General features: G+C 41.1%; 2 protein-coding genes and 1 long non-coding RNA gene across 4 annotated transcripts; all 3 read left to right on the top strand.

Annotated features, from left to right (window-relative positions):
- The first annotated feature begins 631 nt into the window (after window positions 1–631).
- LOC135581266 (DExH-box ATP-dependent RNA helicase DExH12-like) lies at window positions 632–9201 on the top strand. 2 transcript variants are annotated; one of them, XM_065144194.1, is made up of 5 exons: window positions 632–823; window positions 1326–2041; window positions 2134–4380; window positions 5261–5650; window positions 5753–9201. In XM_065144194.1, exons 2-5 carry the CDS (start codon window positions 1346–1348, stop codon window positions 8936–8938), a joined length of 6519 nt encoding a protein of 2172 aa, XP_065000266.1. In that variant the 5' UTR covers window positions 632–823; window positions 1326–1345; the 3' UTR covers window positions 8939–9201. The 2 variants fall into 2 exon arrangements, with proteins under 2 accessions (XP_065000266.1, XP_065000273.1); XM_065144201.1 differs by having other exon boundaries at window positions 683–823; window positions 1323–2041.
- LOC108952376 (uncharacterized) lies at window positions 9197–9747 on the top strand. The gene is made up of 3 exons (XR_010495223.1): window positions 9197–9336; window positions 9423–9495; window positions 9585–9747. It is a non-coding gene; the product is annotated as an uncharacterized LOC108952376 (long non-coding RNA).
- Window positions 9748–10345: 598 nt separating this feature from the next.
- Window positions 10346–17976, top strand: LOC135581261 (cycloartenol-C-24-methyltransferase 1-like). The gene is made up of 13 exons (XM_065144210.1): window positions 10346–10407; window positions 10963–11073; window positions 12522–12588; window positions 13836–13909; window positions 14002–14086; window positions 14181–14236; window positions 16216–16270; window positions 16469–16516; window positions 16736–16819; window positions 16905–17105; window positions 17190–17315; window positions 17404–17501; window positions 17673–17976. The coding sequence occupies exons 2-13, from the start codon at window positions 10991–10993 to the stop codon at window positions 17731–17733; spliced, it is 1038 nt and encodes a 345-aa protein (XP_065000282.1). The 5' UTR covers window positions 10346–10407; window positions 10963–10990; the 3' UTR covers window positions 17734–17976.
- Window positions 17977–18199: the final 223 nt, after the last annotated feature.

Here is an 18199-nt window from a genome sequence, read left to right as displayed (position 1 = left end):
CTCGATCAACCGAACCGGAACATCAGCCGAGACGCATTAATGCCTACTCAAGTGTGGTTCTTCACGCCACGTCAACCCCCATGTCAGACACTATAACACCAAATTCCCCTATAAATACCATTGCATCCTAAACAGAAAAGATGGGAGAGAGGAGACACGAATACTTCTTTATCTAAAACCCCATCCACATCATCTTCTAACTTGATCGTCGGAGGGGTCGGGTCGAGCACCCCGACCCGACCTTTGTGCAGGTGCGAAGCCGAGGGTCCCCGCCGGACGCGCGGACGACGAGTTTCCGCATGGAGGAAACGACGACCCCGTCCCGATCGGACCATCGTACTGGACCGACACCACGAGCTCAAGGCACGCCCCCGGGAGATCCCCGTCGTCCAGACCCGAACCGAGTCGCGTCGGCCCCGAGGCCACGGCTCCCAAGTTGGTTATACCAATAATAATGCTTCAATAATAACATACGCTCAATAAAAACGAAGGTGATTCGTACCCGATCCGATAAGGATCCGGAGCTCCGTTTAGAGTCGATACGCCGATTCGGATCCATAAACCGACTTGAGTCCGGACCGAACCCGACCGACCGAGGCATCTTCGGAGGCGGTGCTCCTCCTCCTTATCAGTCACCAATAGCAAATGGACGGGAACCGAGACTAAAACCTATCGGCCTCCCCTCTCCTCCTTTCTCCCTCGTCTACGTCCCGTCGGCGCTGCTGCGTCCCTTCGGCGCCGCCACCCGTTTCGAATCGGCGTCCTCCCCTCGGTTTTCTTCTCTGGCGACTGCCATCGATTTCTTCACTCTGCGTTCGGCAAGGTGAGCTACGCGTCTTCCAGTTTGTTTGGCGATTTCTCAAAACCCTAGCGTCGCGTGTGTGCTTTGCCTAAACCCTAGCGTCTGTTACTTCCTTTCCCCCGTGATTTTCTGCACCTTAATCTGTAGGTTTTCTTGTAGCATCGGTTTTTGCTTTCTTGTTTGGAAGTAACCTAGGTATTTCGTTTCGGAAAAAAAAAGGTGTTTTTTGGGGGGGAATAACACAGCTTATGTTTTCCCGTTTGCTTCAGCGTCTCGTGCAGTAGATTTTCCAGCTTATTAGTTTTGTAACTATTGGGAATCTTTGATTTGGTTCTTTGGTTTTCTCTGTCGCATTTATTAGGGGAAATAGCAGAAGAGGTAATTAAGTTGACAGCTTTTGCTGTATTTTTAGGTTTTCTTATCTTTAAGTTATTGACATCGTTTCATCGAACCCATTTCCTGTTCCTGTTGTTTGTTTGTCTGAATTTTGCATCTGATCTTGGTGTTTGAAAAAAAAAAGCAGCTTCTTGAGGTCTTTTAGCCATGGCCCACCTGGGTGGTGGTGCCGAGGCCCATGCTCGGTTCAAGCAGTATGAGTACCGTGCCAATTCCAGCCTTGTTCTGACCACTGACTCCCGTCCCCGCGACACCCATGAACCTACCGGAGAACCTGAGTCTCTGTGGGGGAAGATTGATCCCAAGAGTTTTGGCGATCGGGCTTTCCGTGGCAAGCCGCTCGAGCTCGAGGAAAAGATCAAGAAGTCGAAAAAGAAGAAGGAGCGGGAGCCAGCACTCGAACCCGAACAGAAGAAAGACAGCAAGCGGCGCCGCATTCAGGAGGAGAGTGTGCTCTCCCTCACGGATGATGCCGTGTACCAACCTAAGACTAAGGAGACTCGTGCAGCTTATGAAGCACTGCTAAGTGTGATCCAGCAACAGTTTGGTGGGCAGCCACAGGATATTCTTAGTGGGGCAGCAGATGAAGTCCTGGTGGTATTGAAGAATGAGAAAATAAAGAACCCTGACAAAAAGAAGGAGATTGAGAAGCTCTTGAATCCCATTTCCAATCAAGTATTCGATCAGCTTGTATCAATTGGACGGCTGATCACAGACTATCAGGATGCGGGTGTTGCTGCAGATTCTGCTGCTGCAAATGGTAATGGCGAGGCGTTAGACGACATTGGTGTTGCAGTCGAGTTTGAGGAGGATGAGGAGGAGGAAGAGAGCGATTACGATCAGGTACATAAGACTCCACCTGGTTTTATTATTAACTTGTCAGTGGAGATTGTGTTTTTTGCAATTCATATTATCCTTGTTCAATATATGGGCAGGTACAAGAGGAATCGGAGGATGATGACGATGGCCAGGAATCAAATGCTGCTGGTGCTATGCAGATGGGTGGAATTGATGATGAGGACATGGAAGAAGCTAATGAGGGTCAAACCATTAACGTCCAAGACATTGATGCTTACTGGCTTCAAAGGAAGATATCTCAGGCTTATGAGGAGATTGATCCACAACAAAGCCAGAAACTTGCAGAAGAGGTGCTAAAAATACTTGCCGAAGGGGATGATAGGGATGTTGAGAATAGGCTCGTAATGCTGTTGGACTATGACAAGTTTGAGCTCATCAAATTGCTTCTGCGGAACCGGCTCAAGATAGTTTGGTGTACTCGATTGGCCAGGGCAGAGGATCAAGACCAGCGAAAGAAGATCGAAGAAGAGATGTCAAATATGGGTCCAACTCTCACCACGATTTTGGAGCAGCTGCATGCCACTAGAGCATCTGCAAAGGAGCGACAGAAGAATTTAGAGAAGAGCATAAGAGAGGAGGCTAGGCGATTGAAGGATGAACATGGTGGTGGGGATAGTGACAGGGATAGGAGGGTTGTTGATAGAGACACGGATAGTGGGTGGTTGAAGGGGCAATGTCAGCTGCTTGATCTTGATAGCATTGCATTTCATCAGGGTGGTCTTTTGATGGCTAATAAGAAGTGTGAGCTTCCTCCAGGATCATATAGAACTCCGCACAAGGGCTATGAGGAAGTTCATGTGCCAGCACTAAAACCAAAAACATTCTCACCAGAAGAGAAGCTTGTGAAAATATCTGACTTGCCTGATTGGGCACAGCCAGCTTTTGAAGGGATGAAGCAGCTGAACAGAGTACAAAGTATGGTCTACAAAACTGCTTTTACCTCACCTGAGAATATACTGTTGTGTGCGCCAACTGGTGCTGGGAAAACCAATGTTGCCATGCTGGCCATCTTACATCAGATTGGCTTGCATAGGAGGGATGGAGTTTTAGACAACAGTAAGTACAAGATTGTTTATGTGGCTCCAATGAAAGCTCTGGTTGCTGAAGTGGTTGGGAATCTGTCCCATCGGCTAAAATCTTATAATATTGTTGTGAGGGAACTCAGTGGAGACCAAAACCTCACTCGCCAGCAGATTGAAGAGACTCAGATCATTGTCACCACTCCAGAGAAATGGGATATTGTCACAAGAAAGTCTGGAGATAGGACCTATACACAGCTCGTGAAGCTCCTTATAATTGATGAGATTCATCTTCTTCATGATAACCGTGGACCTGTCCTTGAAAGTATTGTCGCTAGGACACTTAGGCAGACTGAAGCGACCAAGGAGTTGATTAGACTGGTTGGTCTATCAGCCACTCTCCCGAATTATGAAGATGTAGCATTGTTCTTACGTGTCACCAAGCAGAGTGGAATTCTCCATTTTGACAATAGTTACAGACCCTGCCCTCTTGCACAACAGTATATTGGTATCACAATAAAAAAACCATTGCAGCGATTTCAGTTGATGAATGAAATTTGTTACGAAAAGGTTATGGCTGCTGCTGGAAAGCATCAAGTGCTTATCTTTGTTCATTCAAGGAAAGAAACAGCTAAAACTGCTCGTGCAATCCGAGACACTGCTCTTGCCAATGACACGTTGAGTCGGTTTTTAAAGGATGACAGTGCAAGCCGTGAAATTCTTCAAAGTCAAACTGAATTTGTTAAAAGCAATGATCTTAAAGATCTCTTGCCATATGGGTTTGCTATCCATCATGCAGGAATGGCAAGGGTGGATCGTGATCTTGTTGAGGAGCTTTTTTCTGATGGACATGTACAGGTGTTGGTATCGACAGCCACCCTTGCTTGGGGTGTTAATCTGCCAGCACACACGGTCATTATAAAAGGCACCCAGATATACAATCCAGAGAAAGGAGCTTGGACTGAACTTAGTCCTCTTGATGTCATGCAGATGCTTGGCCGTGCAGGAAGGCCTCAGTATGACTCTTATGGAGAAGGCATAATTCTAACAGGTCACAGTGAGCTGCAGTACTATCTATCCCTTATGAACCAGCAGCTGCCAATTGAGAGTCAGTTTGTGTCTAAATTGGCTGACCAATTAAATGCAGAGATTGTTTTGGGGACAGTTCAGAATGCCAGAGAAGCATGTAACTGGATTGGGTACACTTACCTTTACGTACGCATGGTTAGAAACCCAACTTTATATGGATTGTCTGCAGACATCCTGGAGAGGGACAAACTGTTGGAGGAAAGGCGAGCTGATCTGGTAAGTGCAAATGATTAATGCATTTTAGGACGTATGGTACTTACCTTGTCAAATTTTCACATTGTTTAGATGATGATGATACAGCCTCTGTTTTGACTTCTTGCTTACTGTTGCTGTTTTCTTTTCCTTCAATCTCTACATGATACCAAAGGGATTTGGGGTAGACATATGCAAAATGCAGTGCTAGATTTTAGGGATATCTGAGTGTTTTGTTAGAAGCTTGATGTTCGTTTGTTTCAATTAACTATGATGAGACTGGTCTTTATATGTTCTGGCTATATAACTAGTTAAACACTTGAATGTTGTAAAGAATTCCATACTTTATTCATTGTAGTAAAATAGAAAAATGCTGGATTAGTAAAATAGAAAAATGCTGGATTAATAGAGCATAGAGGTCATGTGGCATATTGGTTAATCAGTACAATCTACAATTTGCTTTCCAATAGAAGGAAGTTCTAACCACATGACTTTGGTTTTTCACCACGCTTTTCTCTGCTTTTTTTGAATGTTTGCTTTGACCTATGCTTGGCCATACCTTTAAATTTTTGTTTTTGTTGATCAGAATAGGAATGAACTTATTATTGCTCATCACACTTCTGATGGTTAAGGATTATCAGTCAACTCTGACTCCTAGGCCCGGCAAATGTTATTTAGCCTTTATATCTTCTCCGTCCGTTCCACTCGTGGTTCCAAAGTGGTGAAGATATGTTGCCATTTAGTTTGTTGTTTGAAGGCATTCGGATCTTCGCATGTTTTCCTGGTGTAAAATTTGGTTTTTGCATGACTAACATTTGATTTCATTGTAGATCGCTTTCAGTACAGTTTTCTTTGGTATTCTGTTGCATGTTCTCATTTTTTATGTTTGTTTTATCCACTGCAGATTCATACTGCTGCAAATATTTTAGATAAAAACAATTTAGTCAAGTACGACAGGAAGAGCGGGTACTTTCAGGCTACAGATCTGGGCAGAATTGCAAGTTATTATTATATCACTCATGGGACAATATCTACGTACAATGAGTACCTAAAGCCAACTATGGGTGACATAGAGCTTTTCCGATTGTTCTCCCTTAGTGAAGAGTTTAAATATGTGACTGTGCGGCAGGATGAGAAGATGGAGTTGGCAAAGCTTTTGGATCGTGTGCCTATTCCTGTCAAAGAAAGCTTGGAGGAGCCTAGTGCTAAAATCAATGTTCTGCTGCAAGCATACATATCACAGCTGAAACTTGAGGGGCTTTCCCTGACATCTGATATGGTTTTCATTAAGCAGGTGCATATTTGTTTCCTTTGTTTGTTGTATTCTATTTTGTGAGCTTTTAGCATGTATTAGAACTCTTTTCTAAAATTGCTTCATCTTTTATTATTTTGACAGAGTGCAGGCCGTCTTATAAGATCTCTGTTCGAGATCGTCTTAAAAAGGGGATGGGCTCAATTGGCTGAGAAGGCATTAAATCTTTGCAAGATGGTTGACAAGCGCATGTGGAGCGTTCAGACTCCGCTGCGCCAGTTCACAGGTATACCAAATGAAATTTTGATGAAATTGGAAAAGAAGGATCTGTCTTGGGAAAGATATTATGACCTGTCATCCCAGGAGATTGGAGAGTTGATTCGTTACCCCAAGATGGGTAGGCAGCTTCATAAATGCATACACCAGTTGCCAAAACTGAACCTTTTAGCACATGTCCAACCCATCACCCGCACTGTCTTGGGTTTTGAATTGACTATAACACCTGATTTTCAGTGGGATGATGCTGTGCATGGATATGTGGAACCATTTTGGGTTATTGTCGAGGACAATGATGGTGAATATATTCTTCATCATGAGTATTTCATGCTTAAGAAACAGTACATTGATGAAGATCACACTCTGAACTTCACTGTTCCCATTTACGAGCCGCTGCCACCTCAATATTTCATTCGTGTAGTATCAGACAAGTGGCTTGGTTCTCAAACTGTTTTACCTGTCTGTTTTAGGCATCTGATTCTACCAGAAAAGTACCCCCCTGCAACTGAATTGCTGGATTTACAACCTCTGCCAGTTACTGCTTTAAGAAATCCTGCATATGAAGCTCTTTATGATGCATTCAAACATTTTAATCCTATCCAGACACAAGTGTTCACGGTTTTGTACAACACAGATGACAATGTCTTGGTTGCTGCCCCTACGGGCAGTGGGAAGACTATATGTGCTGAGTTTGCATTGCTTCGGAATCATCAAAAAGGTCCTGATAGCATCATGAGGGCTGTGTACATTGCTCCTATTGAAGCTGTTGCAAAAGAAAGGTACCGTGATTGGGAAGAGAAGTTTGGGAAACGTCTGGGAATTCGTGTTGTGGAGTTGACTGGAGAAACTGCTACCGACTTGAAGCTGCTTGAGAGAGGACAGATCATAATCAGTACTCCAGAAAAATGGGATGCACTCTCTCGTAGGTGGAAACAACGTAAGCAAGTCCAGCAGGTCAGCCTCTTCATTGTAGATGAGCTTCATTTAATAGGTGGAGAAATGGGTCCTATCTTGGAAATAATCGTCTCTAGGATGAGACGTATTGCAAGTCACATTGGTAGCAACATCCGTATCGTAGCACTTTCAGCATCTCTTGCAAACGCTAAGGATCTTGGTGAATGGATAGGTGCTACATCTCATGGTTTGTTCAATTTTCCACCTGGTGTTCGTCCAGTGCCTTTGGAGATACATATTCAAGGTGTGGATATATCAAATTTTGAGGCAAGAATGCAAGCAATGACAAAACCTACATATACTGCTATTGTTCAGCATTCAAAGAATGGGAAACCAGCCCTGGTCTTTGTACCCACAAGAAAGCATGCACGGCTGACTGCACTGGATCTGTGTACTTATTCACATGCTGACCGTGGAGAGAGGCCTTCTTTTCTTCTTGGTTCGGGGGAAGAAATGAACACTTTTATATCCGGGATCAAGGATGATACCCTGAAAGGGACACTTGCTCTTGGTGTCGGCTACTTGCATGAAGGTCTCAATGAGTTTGATCAAGAGGTTGTAATACAATTGTTTCTTGGTGGAAGGATTCAAGTTTGTGTTGCAACCAGTTTGATGTGCTGGGGTCGGTCATTGCCTTCCCACTTGGTTGTCGTTATGGGAACACAATATTATGATGGCAGAGAGAATGCTCACACTGATTATCCAATCACTGATCTGCTGCAGATGATGGGCCATGCCAGTAGACCTCTCAAAGATAACTCTGGTATATGCGTCATACTATGCCATGCTCCTCGTAAGGAGTATTATAAGAAGTTCCTCTATGAGGCTTTCCCAGTCGAGAGCCATTTGCATAATTTCTTGCATGATCATATGAATGCGGAAGTTGTTGTTGGAGTTACAGAGAATAAGCAAGATGCTGTGGATTATCTTACTTGGACTTTCATGTATCGGAGGCTTACGAAGAATCCAAACTACTATAATCTGCAGGGTGTGAGTCACAGGCATCTTTCTGATCACCTTTCTGAACTAGTGGAGAATGTTTTGAGTGACTTGGAATCGAGCAAATGTGTGGCTATTGAGGAGGATATGTACCTGAAACCTCTGAACCTTGGCTTGATTGCTTCATATTATTACATTAGTTACACCACTATCGAGCGATTCAGTTCTTCTTTAACATCCAAAACTAAGATGAAAGGTCTACTGGATATTTTGGCATCAGCATCAGAGTATTCACAGCTTCCCATCCGACCTGGCGAGGAAGAATTGATCAGGAAGTTGATTAATCACCAGAGGTTCTCCTTTGAGAATCCAAAATGCACTGACCCTCATGTTAAAGCAAATGTGCTGTTACAAGCTCACTTCTCCAGACACACAGTGGTTGGGAACCTTGCGGCAGATCAGCGAGAGGTTCTCCTTTCTGCTCATAGGCTGCTTCAAGCAATGGTTGATGTTATCTCAAGCAACGGATGGCTTAGCCTTGCCCTTTCTACAATGGAGCTGAGTCAAATGGTAACACAGGGCATGTGGGAGCGTGATTCCATGCTTTTGCAAATTCCACATTTCACAAAGGAGTTAGCCAAGAGATGCCAAGAAAATCCAGGGAGGAGTATTGAGACTGTTTTTGATCTTGTGGAGATGGAAGATGATGAAAGGCGGGATCTGCTGCAAATGTCAGATTCCCAGTTGCTTGATATTGCTCGATTTTGCAACCGCTTTCCTAACATTGATATGACCTACGAGGTGCTGGACGATGATGATGTTAGGCCCGGGGAAAATGTGACATTGCAGGTTACGCTGGAGCGTGATCTCGAGGGGCGTGCTGAGGTTGGACCAGTGGATGCACCCAGATATCCAAAGGCCAAAGAAGAAGGGTGGTGGCTTGTGGTTGGTGATACCAGCAATAATCAGTTACTTGCCATCAAAAGAGTAGCATTGCAAAGGAAAGCAAAAGTCAAGCTTGTCTTTACAGCTCCTTCAGAGGTTGGGAAGAAGGCATTTACCATTTACTTCATGTGCGATTCATATTTGGGCTGTGACCAGGAATATAATTTTAACATTGATGTCAAAGAAGGCGGAGAAGATGGGAATAGAAGCGACTAAAAGTTCATCTGCTGTCGGAGCCTATCTTCTTTATGCTTTCTCATTAATTGGCCTTGGGGTATAGTGTGTTAGCTTATGTTGTTCCTGTTACTTAATGCTTCTCTCCGGTAAGTTGCTTCGTCGGAATCCTCTTTCTTCGCCATTCAGCTTGGACATGGCAGTTACTAGGCATCAGTTGTACTTTTGATAACCCGTTGTCCTGGATGAATACTTGATGCCTCTAGCTTATCTATGAAAACATAATCTTTTTACCGTTGATTGTACCGACGATTTGTGCAATACTGACATGATGATGTGTTTGTGGCAGTTGTGGCGAATAATTTTTTCTGTTATAGAGCAAATAACAAAGAGAATGAAAAGGAACAGATGAAAGAGAACTGTTCATGGATCCTTTCATGGTGTGTAGAGCTATTGAAGAGTGAAGTCTTGTTGTATTTTGCTAATTCCATGTTCTCAGTTAACTCCCAACTTCTGTGGGTTTCAGTCCTTTGCAGGTGCCTTGGAGTTGATTTCCATCTAAGAGAGTCTAGTTATATAGCTCCCGAGTTCGGCGATCAGTATGATTTCTCAACCCTATTTCACTTCTTAAACTGGATATCTCATCTACTCTTTTGCTAGACACGACCATCACATGTTTGCCTCACAGGTCGGACGATGGCCACAAACTCGTCATCGGTGAAGTTGTTTTCATTACTGTACAGAATTATCCTCCAACAGTGGGCATGAGATTGATGGTTTGGATTATTTAGGTGTATGTTTCTCGTAGAGCATGTTATGGGATTAGTAATAAACGTAGCATTAAACCTTCATAGTTGTGGAGTTGTTGCAATGGTCGATCACATGCTTGTCCTGTGATGGATAGAAGATTAGGTACGACCAAGATTAGCTGGAATAGTATGTCACACATATATCATTTTTGTTTTGGGGGCTCTCTTTCTTCTGTGAGCGGTTGGATACGTCGCAATGTCGCCCATGATTCGAGGTTTCCGGATAAGAGCAACGACAATGCGACAATCACGTGCCACCGCATTCCACGTTCGAGCGAGCATGGGCGAGATTACGACAAAGGACGTTAGTCGTCTATCAGATTAATTATTCGAGGGTTCGATTCGAAATTTCATCCAATATAATTATTTTTATTTTTATTTTTATTTTTATAAGAAAAAATATGTGAGCGATTTCGCAACACCTACGCACGAATACAAACGATCGTCACACGAGTCGCGGAGGCCCACTCGCCTGCTCCAATTGCTGAGACGGTAAACGGGGCCAGCGAGGAGGGAGCGATACGTGGGCCCGCGGTCCAGTCTGGCAATGGGGCCCCTCCAAGGCTCCAACGACTCGTCTTCACCGACCCCACCTGGTTTCGACGTCCATGTGTATATAAACAGATGAAACGGACCATCGTTCGAACAAATCAACCCTCTTCCTGCCCCCCTTCGTCCTCCACGGAGTCGAGTTCTACGAGCGTAAGCCCCTTTCTCCCTTCGTCCTCCTCTTCCGAATTGCCGGTCGCCTTTGATCTCTTCTGCTACTGCAGCAATCTCCGAAATGCCGGTCCACTCGATCTCGATTAGCTATTTTTCTCTTGAAATGACCAAGAAAAATCAAAAGCGACACCATTTGGGTGCCGAAGCATGTCCTTGTATCTTCTCTTCTTGCCACGTTTTGCAGTGTTGTGGTCTGTGCATTGCGGTGTTTGCCCGCTTGACGGTATCTGACGCGTGGTGTTGTTTCGATTTAAGTAACATTCTCTTTTCTTGGTGTGCATCCTTTTTCCTTTTTCTTTTTCGTATTTGAATAGTTCGCTCTTTTTCCGACAAATGGCACGCGATGCTTCCTTTTCCTCGGGAAGGGAGACGCTTTTAGTATTTCCTTTTTCTTTTGGATCTGACGTTGGTCCGGTACCCTCGAAGCCGTGTGATTTCTGTTCTGCCTCTTTTGATCCATGTATTTCGAAATCTTTGCGGGTTCTTTGAGAAGATCTTTGTTTCCCTTAACCAAATGTGTTTTTGCATCGACAGATACTGTGCCTGTTAGTTTGACCGCGAGATGTCGAAGTCTGGGGCGTTGGATCTTGCTTCGGGTGTGGGAGGGAAGATCAAGAAGGAAGACGTGCAATCTGCTGTCGATCAGTATGTTTCTCTGCTCAATCTTACCCGTTCTAACTTTCGACGTAGAACACGACAATCCGTTGCTTTGCAATTTCAGGGCATTTCGCCCCACAATGGCTAGAAGATGCCAGTGACTAGGGGTTTTTTGTTTTTTTCTGTGAAATCAAGTCCTTCAATGGATTTTGTGTTACTAAATGACACCTTGAAATCAATAAATGTAGCAAAAAAAATGAGAATTTGAAAGAAGTACAATAACAACAGGAAAAACTTGCAAATATTTTGAGATCTTCTCATCTGTAGGTAAATGATCTTCTTCAAGTTATCAGCTGCAATTTGTTGGGGGTACTTCTCTTTTATTAGCTCATGGAAACTTTTTTTTTTTCAAACTTCTGGTGAAAAAAAAAAAAATTCTTTGTCATATAATTGAGTTGTTTGCCAACTCTGTTTCTTTTTCATCATATTTTTATGTAGTGAATATAGCCAATGGACGGCATTTAGTGCTATAAACACCATATAGAACAATTAATTAACAGCTGTTGAGCACTTGATTGACCCATATCAGCCGGCCAGGAACAAAGAGCTGGCATATAGGCTCAAAGTTGTCACTTAGCTACATGCTTTAAATGCTTCCTCACAAGCTATTTGGATGTTCCTGATGCATAGATATCTATTGACTTTGTCTTTGTTTAATAATTCTAAAGTGTTCAACCAACTCAGGAGACTAATTTTGATCAACATGTCTCATGTGTTACACATTCGAAATGCCAAATATTTCTATATCTCAAATAATACTGATACTCTGAATCCACAAACATGATAGAAGGCCCAAATAATTTGGGAAATAATAGCGGTTCACTGCCAAATGTCCAATTGACTTTCTAGGTGATAGATGACCATCCAAGTGGTAGCGCAGAGGTCCAGGAAAAGCACTGCAACACCAGTTGCAGCTATTATTGATAAAAGCTACAATAAACACTGATAAAAGCAGCATTTATTGGTTTTGAGGGGCACCATGGGAACAGCTGCCTCCTTTGCCAATTATGATGGAGGCAGAAATTGCTGCAGAGTAGAGGATTATCTTGGCATCTTTGCATTATTGAGAGCATCCTTTAACTATAGTGTCTGAACTACATGGTCATCACTTCTTGTTGTGGTTTCACTAGCAAGAAAGTTACTCTTTATTTTTCTGATCTAACTCTTTGTTGTTTGTTTCCTTGCCAAATCTAATGTGCTGCTTAACATTAACATGCATATTCGATCCAATTTCTAGAGTGTGTCATCACTTCAATTACGCTTCTGCTGAAAAATGTAGTAGGCTTATGATTTTTCAAGTTAGCTTTACATTTGCTTTATGATATTTTGCAATTAGTTTAGGATCGAGTAATCTTTGTCGTGATGGTCTAATCTTCAGATTGCCATGTGGTTTAATTTGCAAAACCGTTGATGTATTTGAATGCTTGCTGCACTAGGTACGAAAAATATCATGTCTGTTATGGAGGGGATGAAGAGACAAGGAAAGCAAACTACAGTGATATGGTATGTTATATATATCGGTAAAGTGAACTTTTTAATGGACTCCAATCTATTTAACTGTGCATCTTAGGTGTAATAAGTGTGAACATAAGGCATGTTATTTCTTTTTAGCACAAAATCCATATTCTTTGCAGACCTTATATGCTCATATTTCATGTGGGAAGTCTATTTGGACATTGGAACTGCATTTCAGTATGATTCTCTGTGAACCATTGCAGCAGCATATGACACTTTGAAGTGAAATTATTGGAAATATGTTACTGACTACAGCATGGAGTGTTGAAGAGAAGTATGTTGTGAAATATTTTTACTTGTATGTAAGAGTTTTGTATGGTTATTGGAGGCTCTGTAATCTGTAGCTTAGCTGTCATCGGGTTGACAGTAGGTACTTTATGGAGCAAATAAAGCTTTCAATGATGATGCAGATATGATCACAATGTAATTCTTTAATATATAAAGATAAGATTATAAGTTGAAGATTAGGATTATAGGAAAAATGATTTTCACAGTAGTATATTGAATGTGAAAAGATGCATATATAAGGCTTGTGAACCATAATTTTTTCTCAATGCTCAAGCCTAATTGCTATTAATTTGTTTTAACTAAGTTTTTGAAACATCACCGGACATTAAGCAAGATACTATGATTTGACCCAAACTGTAAATTCTTCTAATACTCCGCCCACTATCTTTTGCACCCTGGATGGCCTAATAGAATTTTAGTTTAGTTAGAATCAGGGTCTCGATGAAATTCATAAATAAGGAGACGACTGTCCATTGTAGAAAAATGGGGTAATGGACATTAACAAAAAAATATTTCCACTGGTGGCAAGGGTGGGCATTCTTTATTCTCTCCACTTCTCTGTATTTTTAGTTAATACTATACAAAAGCTGCTGGAACACTCCGCATGTTCACTTTTGCATCAATGATGCAATTGTGAAGGATAGAGCATCTTGTCGTAATCATACCAATAAATGTAGTGGGTTCATTTTGTAAAGTTCAATACCTGCAATCCTTTGTCAGCTGTATTTTGTGACTTTCTAACAATAGTTTTAGTCTTTGTTGGTTTTCCATTTCAATTTTACAACTACTGTAAGTCCTAAAACACATGCTTTTCATAGTCATCCAGTGTCATTAGATATATAGATCAATACACCACAAATCAAATTTGTTACATCATTCATGATAAATACTCTCTCATGTTAGGAAACCAGTGATAGCTTGCAATGTTTTTTCTTTTTGCACTTCAGGTAAATAAGTACTATGATCTTGCCACCAGCTTCTATGAATTTGGCTGGGGAGAGTCATTTCACTTTGCTCCCAGGTGAGCGCTAGCAATGTATTTTATTATACTTCCTAATTTTCTTCATCTTTCCTAGTATACAACACCACTGACTCTAAGTTATATCTCTGAAGATGGAAAGGGGAGTCGCTGCGTGAAAGCATTAAGCGGCATGAACACTTCCTTGCCTTGCAAATGGGGTTGAAACCTGGGATGAAGGTATTAGTCATTTTATTTTATTATTGAATCCAATTGAATAATTTGCTGTAGAGATATATTTACACTCATATATATGGTTTTACTTGTAATGTAGGTGTTGGATGTAGGTTGTGGAATCGGTGGGCCTCTACGAGAGATTGCTAGATTTAGGTAAAATAATCTCTGAAAAATCTTTATTCTTCAAATCCTCTGCAACTTCCTCAATATTACAACTACTCAAATAAATGTTTGTAAGAATCTCAATATGTTACTGTTATTTTATTTTTATTCTATTGTTTTGGTGAGTGCGGTGCTTCCTGAGGCCAGCCTGTTCTCTAAACCTTAGTATATCTTCAGCACAAATAGTTGGGAAGATTTTGGCTGCTAGTTATTTTATCTGGTGTTTAGGTGGTGGTACTTCTCGTCACATGCCCAATACATCATATCATGGTATATAATTTATGCATGCTATGGCACAGGAATTGCAGTTTTACTGTGACATTTTCTACTTAATCCTCACGAGATAGAGGTTTATTTGCATTCTCCCTTCATATTTATATATTGTTATTATGTGTTAAAATAGGTTAAAAATGAGCAGTGCTTCCCATAGCAACTTTGTCAAACACCTGTGAAACACCCACATAATTAATTATAGTTAGATGATAATTTTCTATATTTGTTTAGACATAATTGGTAGGATGGTAATGAGAAGGTCATTGGTTTGCATTAGAGGGTTTTGATGATGTTCAGAAAAGGGCATCTGACCACTTCAAGGGACATGTTATTAGTCTGACTAGGTATTTGACAAACTGGGTATACAAAACATATCTCCATTAAGGTTTCTTGTATTACATCGGTCTCTTTTTCCTTTCCCTTGTGAAATGAATTATATGGCCAGGAATCATATAATGGCAAACATTATGAGTGGTAGCAAACAAAAAGCTTCAGGAATTCCACCAGATTGAAAATATGCCCCCATCAAATTATAGTCTCTCTTTGTCATGATACTTTACAATCACAAGATGATGGAAAATCTTTCACATCTCTGCTCCTAGATGAAGACTTGAAAATTGAGCTACTGTGTTCAATTAGTTGGTAACTAGATTATTGACATCAATTAGTTGGTTGTTGGCAACACTGAAGCAAGTAGCTTAGGCAACATGAAAGAAAAAGGTAACCCATGTTAATCATTGTTATTTAAACAATGCATTTCAAGGACAATCACTTCTTGTGTATTTCTACTTCATCATTAATGTCCTTGGCAACATCTTTCCAGTTTCCTGCTCTCTTTTCATCTCTTTGATTTTTACGGCAGGACATACAGCTTGTTTATCATTATTGCTCGTTTCAGATAATGAAATCTTGGAAATACCCAAACAAATTTAGTTAAGATTTGATCGTAGCAGGAATATAGAGAAGAAAAAGGAAAAGGAAGAGTTCTGCCATTCTTTTAGATCTTCTAATTCTAATTTTAAATTCTCTTAAGTTTCTGGAGATCAGAAGGTTAAATCTCATGTACAGGTTTGAATATTGCTGGGGCAAAGCTGGCCCAGCTGTTTATAGGATTGGGTTGAGTTGTCAAGAAGATCAACCTCTGAAAATTGAATTATTCTGCAAACCTTATCTTAGTTATCCCATACAATGCACGTCTAAACCAAAACAACCAAATCTGGTTGCGCCACAATGCAATTTCATTACTGCAAGAAACTCTTTGTAGCTTCCAATGTATACTCCACGAGCAAAGAATCTCAGCTCAACCTGATTTTGAATCCAAAGATGCAAGTTAAAGTTCAAATTTTTTAAGAGATGTCATGTTGGTTCATTTGAGTTTACAACTAGATGGTAACCTCTACTTCAGCCTTTTGAGTTGCGCCTCCCTGTGTGGATGATGAGAAGCCATTGCAAATTTTAATATATAAAACTGTTTGTTAATTGTAAACTCTAGTTCTATGGGAATATATTTTTCTTAGAGGTTAGGTCCTGTACATGAGATTCAAATCTGTGTGTGCCATCATAGAACTCTGTAAATGGGAAACGTACCACATAGCATCCTGTCGAGAAGAAATATACCTCAGAATTAATATGTTACCTTACTGTTGCTAAGATGAAAAAATGCACTTGTAATGACATGACGTGTGGATTTTTTGCAGCTCAACATCCATTACAGGATTAAACAACAATGAGTACCAGATATCAAGGGGAACAGTAAGTGCATATCTTTTGTTGGAATTTTGTACATATCAATGGCATCAGTGGATGTCTTAAGTCTCAATTTAAGTAATTCACTTATTTTAGTGGGAGTTCCTTTTATCTCCTCATGTCTCTCTCTTTTAAGATGATTGCCAGCCAAAATATATGACCATTCCTTAAACTGATCTTTTCCCTACAAATATCATTCTACAGGAACTCAACCGCGTAGCAGGAGTGAGTGAGTCCTGCGACTTTGTTAAGGTCAGTTCAGTTATTAAATTTGGATTTGTAGCCTTTTTATCTTTTTTATTTCCAAGACTCATTTCCAATCAAATGTTATTCCTAGGATTACTATAAATATGGCTCTTTTCTAAATTACATGATAAAATTGATAAGGGCGTTTGCTTTTCAAAATCATATGAATAAGTGTTCAAGTTAGTGGTAGCATGAATGCTGAGAAGTGCTGTCACACAATTGCAGGCCGACTTCATGAAAATGCCATTTTCTGACAACACATTTGACGGTATATATGCGATAGAAGCAACTTGTCATGCACCAGATGCCGTATGTTCTTTTATATGTTTGCCTTTCCTAGTACAGTGTTATCTTTATAGAATCGTGAGCAATGTTGGATTTGTGAATTGAGCAGGTTGGCTGCTATAAGGAGATCTACAGGGTGTTGAAGCCTGGTCAGTGTTTTGCGGCATACGAGTGGTGCATGACCGATCATTTCGATCCAAACAACGAAAGTCACAATAAGACCAAGGCCGAAATTGAGCTTGGCAATGGACTTCCAGATATAAGAACCACGAGAGAATGCCTTGACGCCCTGAAGCTTGCAGGATTTGAGGTAAAAGAAAGTGCATGCTCTTTCATCAATCTGTACATGCCCTGTCTACCATATGTTTATGTTCTCATTAATTGCTCCTTTAAGGTTGTATGGGAGAAGGATCTTGCTGTTGATTCTCCTGTATCTTGGTATTTGCCACTGGATACGAGCAAGTTCTCGATAACTAGCTTCCGTTTGACAGCTTTTGGGCGATTCGTTACGAGAACTATGGTACATGATGCTTCTGCATTTCAAGATTTGGTTACAGTTCAAGATGTTTGCTTTTATCACAGCGAACGGTTGCTACTTAAATTTGCAGGTCAAGACATTGGAATTTGTGGGTATTGCTCCGGCCGGAAGCAACAGGGTATCATCATTCCTAGAAAAGGCAGCCGAGGGACTCGTGGAGGGAGGAAGGTAAGAAAACTTGAGTTGCTATATTTGATGTATAAAGACACCAATAGAGGAGATATTACTGCCTTCTTTCCCGCATTCCATTAGTGAGAAATTAGTGAACACGACAATATAATTTCAGCACATTAAACATGCATATTGACTAACCCCCTCCAATTTGCTGAATTATTGCAGGAAGGAGATCTTCACACCAATGTACTTCTTTTTGGTCAGAAAGCCTCTTGCAGATTCTTGAGAAAGACCAAAGTGTGTATTTGCTAGCTGCTCTCCTTGTGTGGATGATTAAATATATTTTCTTTGTAACCAGTCTATTTATCGCCCGAACATGGCAGGGTCACCATTCTTGGTATTATTTATAATTTCTTGTTCAATATTTCCAGATTGTGTTGTCCAATATTTATCTTGTATTGATGGGAATTTGGTGCTATTTATTTTCTCAAAGCTAAGATTTCCTTATCGATTGGAATTTCGTGTTATATATTTTCTCTTGTCCATCTTTTGAGGTGATAGTCGAAAGTCAAACATTTAATCTCATTTCTTCTTATGTCATTAATTTCATCGACGAAATAACTATTGGTGCTACTACATCTCCTATCGCCTCGCGAACTAGGGCATCCACAAATTAGATCGAAGGAAGATGACATAGACAACAAGAGGAGGAACAAGGTGGTCGGAAGCATAGGAGGCAAGAAGCGTCCTCT

This window comes from Musa acuminata, chromosome BXJ1-3, assembly GCF_036884655.1.
Source record: "Musa acuminata AAA Group cultivar baxijiao chromosome BXJ1-3, Cavendish_Baxijiao_AAA, whole genome shotgun sequence".
In the NCBI taxonomy this organism is placed as follows: domain Eukaryota; kingdom Viridiplantae; phylum Streptophyta; class Magnoliopsida; order Zingiberales; family Musaceae; genus Musa; species Musa acuminata.
The sequence above is the reverse complement of the archived record's forward strand: the minus strand, read 5'-3'. Positions and strand labels throughout refer to the sequence as shown.

Bases quoted from the DNA above. Each gene is read 5' to 3' on its own strand.
- LOC135581266 (XM_065144194.1), top strand. From the start codon at position 1,346: ATGGCCCACCTGGGTGGTGGTGCCGAGGCCCATGCTCGGTTCAAGCAG. The intron at 2,042-2,133 runs GTACATAAGACT...ATATATGGGCAG, and splicing joins AAGAGAGCGATTACGATCAG to GTACAAGAGGAATCGGAGGA. The intron at 4,381-5,260 runs GTAAGTGCAAAT...TATCCACTGCAG, and splicing joins AGGAAAGGCGAGCTGATCTG to ATTCATACTGCTGCAAATAT.
- LOC135581261 (XM_065144210.1), top strand. From the start codon at position 10,991: ATGTCGAAGTCTGGGGCGTTGGATCTTGCTTCGGGTGTGGGAGGGAAG. The intron at 14,087-14,180 runs GTATTAGTCATT...CTTGTAATGTAG, and splicing joins GGTTGAAACCTGGGATGAAG to GTGTTGGATGTAGGTTGTGG. The intron at 14,237-16,215 runs GTAAAATAATCT...GATTTTTTGCAG, and splicing joins CGAGAGATTGCTAGATTTAG to CTCAACATCCATTACAGGAT.